General features: G+C 49.4%; 1 protein-coding gene across 3 annotated transcripts; it reads right to left on the reverse strand.

The window, feature by feature from the left end:
- Window positions 1–4,120: 4,120 nt before the first annotated feature.
- Window positions 4,121–6,830, reverse strand: LOC132492945 (serum amyloid A-2 protein-like). 3 transcript variants are annotated; one of them, XM_060102811.1, is made up of 3 exons: window positions 6,743–6,830; window positions 4,674–4,812; window positions 4,121–4,172 (listed from the first exon to the last, which is right to left on the reverse strand). In XM_060102811.1, the coding sequence occupies exons 1-3, from the start codon at window positions 6,828–6,830 to the stop codon at window positions 4,121–4,123; spliced, it is 279 nt and encodes a 92-aa protein (XP_059958794.1). The 3 variants fall into 3 exon arrangements, with proteins under 3 accessions (XP_059958794.1, XP_059958793.1, XP_059958792.1); XM_060102810.1 differs by having other exon boundaries at window positions 4,121–4,274; XM_060102809.1 differs by having other exon boundaries at window positions 4,121–4,283.
- Window positions 6,831–7,150: the final 320 nt, after the last annotated feature.

A 7,150-nucleotide genomic window follows, 5' to 3' on the forward strand; every position in this document is an offset into this window, starting at 1 on the left:
TTATTATCTCCCTCTTCCTTAGCTCCTTCCTGTTCCTTATAACTAGCCTGACCTTCTTTGAAAGAAAACCTTTCTTGTATTAGTAAAATAAAAAATTAGGTCAAGTTATTCATTTATTCGTTTTCAATAAGCATTTGTTGAGATGCCATTATATGCCAGGTACTGGATATTAGGGGTGAATAAGAGAGAAATGGTCACTTCTCTCACTGATTCTATAATACAAGGGAGGAAGATGGACCAAAAGAAAATCCAAACAAAAATCAGAAGAATAAGCCAAAAATTTAGTAAAAGAATCCCACATGTTAAAAATTGGTAAAATGTAAAGAATAACCAGAGTAGGTCAGCCAGGATGATCAGGAAGGCCTCTCTCAAGAAAGAGTGAATTCGGGAGAGCCACACAGGTGAGACACTCCCATCCATGTGAAAAGCAAGCAGAGGAGTGTGTGGGCAGAGAAAATGTCACCTGCAAACGTTCTGTGCCAAATAATATCTTGGTTTGTTGGTGATACTAGAGAGTGGGGAGCTTGGGAGGGGGTAGCGTGAGATGCTGCTGGAGGGTGGCCAGGGACAGATCACACTGGGCTTTGTAAGCCATGATAAGCACCTGGATTATATTCTAAGGGACATGGGAATCCATGGAAGGATTTTAATCAGGGGAGAGACATGATCTGAGTATAGTTTGTATGCTAGACTGAGAGGTAGGGTCACTACATGCTCTGTTTTGCCCAGGACAGTTCCAGTTTATTGCTGTCATCCAGGTATAATTATCAATAATGCCCCTTTCACAATGGAAAGTGACTTGGCTTAGATGATAAACTATACAGTCACACTTAAGCAGAGGCAGGAGCCATGATGATGGGGAGACTCCTGAGACAGCTGTTGCAGGAACCCAGGTGAGAACAGGTGTGGCCAGGGGCACTGAGGTGCACATGAGACCAAGCTAATGGGCTAGAGGTGAATCTTGGAAGTAGAATCACAGGTCTTGCTAGTGGATTGGATGTAGAGGTAAAAACAAGGGAAGCATCAAGCACATTTCCCAATATCTGGGGTGAGCCACAGAGGGAAGAGTTGTGTCATTTGCTGAATTGGAGGGGCCTGGGGGTGAAGACTTCTAGAGGGAGATGAGTGTTCCCTTTCAACATGCAGAGTGTGAGATCTCTGGAAGCCATCCAATCAGTGGTTTCAGGAGACCAATCAGATCAACAAGCACGGAGCTTGGAAACCAGGTTCTGAGGGGGAGATATAAGTTTCAGAGCCGTCAGCATGTAGATACTATTTGCTGTGTTTGTTGGGGAGAATACAGAGAAATAAAAAGTGCGAGCCCAGAGCCAAGGCTGAGGGACACTTAGAGTGTGGGGAGATGAAAAGACCCAGCTAAGGAGATAAAGGAAAACTGAAGGGAAGCAAAAGGAGAGTGTGGTACTATGAAGCCAAGAGAGAACCTTCCAGGAAGGAGGGAGAGGACAACTGGGCTGAGCACGGCTCAGAGGCCTCCTGATAGGAGGAGAGAAACATGTCAATTGTTTTGGCAACATGGAGGTCAGTGGTGACCAGAGCTGTTTGGCTGAGTGGTGGGGACAGAGGTCAGGCTGGTGGGGGTTCAAGTGTGAGTCAGAAGCGAGGAATCAGAAAGTGCAGATGGGCAGGTTTTCAACAAGTCTGACTGTAAAGAGGAAGAGGAAAACGTGCAAGAGTGAAGAGTGATGTGGATTGAAGTCAGGGTTTTCAATGTGGTGCTTTATTGGGAAAGCTGTTACTGACGGTCTGGACTCTGCAAGGTTTTGCCCATGTGAGGAACAAGTACGTTCTCCTCCCTGGCGTGAGTGTCACTGGGTGTCCTGTGCAAGAGAAGACCACCACAGGAGCTGGGCGGAAGGAAAGCACAAACCAGGAAGTGTTTGAGTCCTGCAACGTCCCTCCTGCGCCCTCAGAGGACAGAGATTAACACCGTGCCCAGCTGGCACAGGAGAAATGTTCACAGGGTCCAGTTCCAGTATCACAAGCAGGGCAAAGAAGGGTGGATGTGGAGCTCAGAGTAAATAAACTGATAACCGGCACACACTCCTGCTCTGAATGTGGGATTCAGGAGCACTCCTAAGGGGAGACGATTCATGATCTCTGTAGGGGAAAGACAAGTTTAATTTCCTTGTCAAGGAGGAAGAAAAAGTGTGTCTATAAGGTAGTTAGTCACAGGAGAACTTTCTCATACAGGTCCCATCAGAAGGCACTGTCAGAGGTGTACGTGGAGGAGGCCCTCTTAAGGAGGATTCAGGCTGTGTCTCAGAAAAGTGGGTCTGACAAAATAAAGCAGGAGCAGGGTAACTGGGATTAGGGAGAGTGCGGTGGCAGATTGGCTGGCGAGAACAGGCTCACAGCACTGCTGAGTTTAGGGTTCTAGTGGTAAAGTCTCAACAGACCCCACGTTGTAAGGAGACTCCTGTTATGACAATGTTCACTATTAGATTTCTATCCCAGGTGCTGAAGGTATGGATTTTTGCAAATGAGGGGAAAGAAAGGAAAAGTAGGAGAAAGGATGACTTGGAAGTTTGGATAAAGCAAGTTCTCCAAATTATTGTAAATAGGAAAAATTTAATAATCACCCTTTTTATTACTTGAAATAAAAGTTGGATACAGAAGCCTAGTCACTATTCTTTTTTTTTTTTTTTTTTCTTTTTCGCTGCATTGGGTCATCATTGTTGTGCGCAGGCTTTCTCTAGTTGCGGCGAGCAGGGGCTACTCTTTGTTGCGTTACGCGGGGTTCTCATTGCAGTGGCTTCTTTTGTTGTGGAGCACAGGCTCTAGGCATGTGGGCTTCAGTACTTGTGGCTCGCAAGCTCAGCAGTTGTGGCTCACAGGCTCTAGAGTGCAGGCTCAGTAGTTGTGGCGCACAGGCTTAGTTGCTCCGCGGCATGTGGGATCTTCCCGGACCAGGGCTCGAACCCGTGTCCCCTGCGTTGGCAGGTGGATTCTTATCCACTGTGCCACCACGGAAGCCCCTATTCACCACTCTTTAAAGTGTTAGATCATTTTAGTTCTTGGAATCTGTAATCTGAAAAAACCAAACACCAAAACCAAAGTTTTTATCCAAGGAAGAAGGTTATTGGTTTATCTAGGAATTTGTGATTTATTGAGTCACTCATAATTCCTATGCTCTAACAGGCCCAAACCCCTTTTATTAGACACTGTTTTCCTCAATAAGAAGTAACATGCTGGGACTTCCGTGGCAGTCCAGTGGTTAAGACTTGGAGCTTTCACTGCCGTGGGCCTGGGTTCAATCCCTGGGGGGGAGAACTAAGATCCCACGAGCCGTGTGGCATGACCGGAAAAAAAAGTAACATGCTGCTGGCTTTCCTCTGTTGGGAAGGGTCCAGGGAGAGAAAATGACTTCTTCTCAAGGACCTGATACATATCCAAGGCAATACAAAACCTCCTGATACTTGATCTTGATGTTGTGCCTATGCCTCCGTTTCTTGACATGTTTATTCCTGGACACTTGCATAAGGCAAGGAATATAGAGTGAAGGGAAACTGCTTTGGAGGCACTTCTGGATGGCACAGACAGAAATTGGTTCATAGATGGATTTGTAGGTGTTGCTGAGAAATGAACAGAAGATCAAGGTGCAGTTGCTGGAGCAGGATTCCACGATCCAGTCCTCCCGAGGCTGTGTCCCCTGCCCGCACACAGACACCACTGAGGACAAACTAAGGGGACTAGACCCCAGGGCAGAGAAGCTGACAGGACACAACTGCCAGGGCGTGAAGAGGCCTGAATACAGAAGGGCCTAGAAAGAGCTCCACTGTAACCAGAGGGGCCTGGAGGGGAGCGGGTCTGATTAGGGGAAGGGGTGGAGCAGGGTGTCTGCCCTGTATGATGCTGAGACTGTGGTCCCGACACCCAAGACACAGGCACAGACTCGGCCTCCACGTGGGTGTCCAGCCATCACCCCTCGGGAACTAACAGGCTGTCCTTATATCAAAGAATAACACACGGCTTTCAACATTCAATCTCTTAAGCATTTATTAGATCTGCTGGCTTCTGTGGACAGAGAACACACTAGCTCAGCGTCCCTGCCCTTGGGGGCTCACAGCCCCGTTGTCTCCTGAGCAGAGTGAGAAGTAGCTCAGTACTTGTCGGGCAGGCCTGCAGGTCTGAAGTGATTGGGGTCTTTGCCGCTCCGGCCCCATTCATTGGCCTCCTGGTCGGCCCTCGAGTCCTCCAGTCCGTGGCCACTGTCTCCAGGCTTAAAAAGGTCTGTGACTCTCTGAATATTCTCTCTGGCATTGCTGGAATGGAGGAGGGCAGGTAGGGGATTACTCCAGGGCTGACGAGCAACAGCCCACCCTCCCCATCTCTCCTCTTTCCAAGGAATCAAGGACTCTGACAGGAGCTAGGAAGGAGGGGATGAAGCCTGAGGCTGCCCGGGCTCAGCCCACCTCAGCCCTGCGGGTCCCCTTATGCTGGGTGAGCAGCACCCATGCGGGAGGCTTGGGAATCGTCTGTGCCACCAGCCTTGCTGTGCTCTTCAGCCACTCAGACCCCACACAGGACACAGAGGGTGAGGGTGGATAAGAGGAGGAGAGGCCACAGCCCTACAGGAAGTCCTCCAGGGCTTGGCCCCTCCTGCCTGTCCGAGGCTCTCACACCCATCCCTGCGTCCTCAGGGCCCCTGGTACCTGATCACTTCAGCAGCCCAGACACCCCCAGGTCCCCTTTGGGCAGCATCATAGTTGCCCCGGGCATGGAAGTACTTGTCTGAATTTTTGTAATTGGCTTCTCTCATGTCAGAGTAGGCTCTCCACATGTCTTTAGTCCCTGGGAGGAAAGCACATAGAGAAAGGATTGTCAGGTGGACAGAAAACTGTGCCACACCTCAGAGAAGAATCAAGGAATGAAAACTCTTCCACTGACTCGGTTTCATCCTGTGGCTAAAGCACCATGAGTGCCATAGGTTGAGAAGAGCATACTTCGTGCCTAGTTTCCTGCTCCTGGTAACTCGAATGAGAGTCGTTACGGGGGGAGGAGCACAGCTGTGTTGGACCTGGTTGTTGGGCCCCGACGATGCTGTCCCTGGACTGCGTCTCGCTCACGGCTCTATGTGATGTGTTTAAAGGAGAGAAGGGAGCTCTCATTATAGGGCAGGATTCCTCAGCTTCATACTACTGAAATTTTAAGCCAGATAATTCTGTGTTGTTCAGGGCTGTCTGGGGTATCCTAACACGTTTAACAGCATCCCTCACTTCTACCCACTAATGGGCAACCTATTCCCCAAGTGTGACAAACAAGAGCGTTTCCAAACATTGCCAAATATCTCCAGGACACAAAATTGCCTTGGCCCCGAAGCACTGTTATAAAAGGAAGCTGCATAGGCTAAGATCCAGGGGACTTGGCTGAGTGAGCAGGTGATATGGAGGACAGATTCTGAGAAAGGGGCAGACGTGCAGCACCTCTGCCCTGACGCCTAAGAACTGTATTTCTGCTGCGCGAATGCACTAAATGTGACTTGATTCCCCTGCCTGTTAGGCATGTGAATGGCATCCTGAGAACTTTCTAGTGGCCGGTATTGACGTGGGCTGCCTGAGGAAGCAAGCCCTCGAGCAGTGGGTCTTTTCCTCAGCCTGGTTACACTTTCCAGTCAGCTGGGGAGATACTGAAAGTCCCATGAGACCTACCTCACACCCCAGGCCAATTACCTCACACTCTCTGGGGTGCGTCTCAGGCATCAATAGTTTTCATTGCTCCCCAGGTGAATCCAACATGCAGCTGAGATTGATAAGCCCCCAGCTTGAGGAAGTGGTACTGGGACAAGTCTGCCCAGCAAGAGCTTTGGCCTCGTGCACAGCTGGGTTCAAACTTCCCTCCTGCCACCTGCTGACTGGCTCTTAGTCCCTGGGCAACGGACTCGGCTGCTCTAAGCCTCGGTTTTCTCCCCTTCAGGTGGGGGAAGATGCCTCCCTCACGGAAGTATTCTGCAGGTAAGTAGGTGACCAACTGTCCCAGCCTAACCAGAACTGCCCCTGTTTTCCTGGAACTGCCCCAGTTAGCGCTGAAAGTGTCCTGGAAAACTCCTCAGACCTGGGCAAAGCAAGAGAGTTGGTCACCCTGAAGTGCATGTAAGGGCCGAGTTCCTACTGGAAGCTTGATATATGTTATTAGGTTCCCCCCCCCCACCGCCCCCGGTCACACATGCGTTTTTTGTTTTTGTTTTTTTTTGCCAGTTAAAAGGCTAGAAAAGAGTAGGAAACAGACTAAACCAGGGACAGTGTCACTGAGTATAGGAAGCAGGAGCAAGAGCTAAGCTGAAGGTCCCTGAATTATCCAATTAGGAAATGGAAGGTAAGAAGGAAGAGAAGAAGAAGAGGGAAGGAAGGAAGGAAGGAAGAGAGCAAGGGAGGGAGGAAGGGAGAAATGAGTGGAGGGAGAGAAGAAGAGAAGGGAAATAGATGGATAGCTTTCATCCTACTTCATGCAATTGGTCTGAGGGAAATGCTATACCATTTCAAGACTTATTTTATGTCTTCCATTCAAACTTCCATTTCAGCTGGGAATGATGCCTGTTCTTCCTCTAGTAACTGATAAACATAAATCCTGTGGTTTTCAATCGGTCTGAAAAAAAGCTCCCCAAACACCTGGCACATTCTACCACATAGGGCAGCACCGCCTAAGACAGTAGCTCCAACCCTTAAGAGTGCTCATGGTGAATCCCAGAGGCCCTTGGGTGTCATGCCCCCTCCACCAGCCTTACCTTCGTAAGCCTCACCAAGGAAGGAAAACCATCCACTGTGGACTTCCAGCACCAAGGAGCAGAGAATGAGGCCTGTGAAAAGCTTCATTGTGCTGAAATGAAAAGAGAGGGTCAGGGAGACACGGACAAGCCTTGTACACCCACCTTGGGATTTGTATGTCAAGGAGAGCCCGGCTGTTCTTTCCACTTGTTCTCATTGGACTCTCAGTGGTCCACCTAGGGAACATTGCAGTAGGACCTCACTCGGAGCCGCTAGCCCTCAGCTCTGAACCCACCAACCCTGAACCCAAGACTGTCTAAGAGGTCACCAAGGTGTCTATGGTGGAAGAGGAGGGCAGCTGGGACCTAGTTGTGTCTTGCTAAAGCAGCCTGTAATTAATCAAAAAGCATTTCCCATGCACCACTCTG

The sequence above is a fragment of the Mesoplodon densirostris genome, chromosome 7 (genome assembly GCF_025265405.1).
Source record: "Mesoplodon densirostris isolate mMesDen1 chromosome 7, mMesDen1 primary haplotype, whole genome shotgun sequence".
NCBI lineage: Eukaryota > Metazoa > Chordata > Mammalia > Artiodactyla > Ziphiidae > Mesoplodon > Mesoplodon densirostris.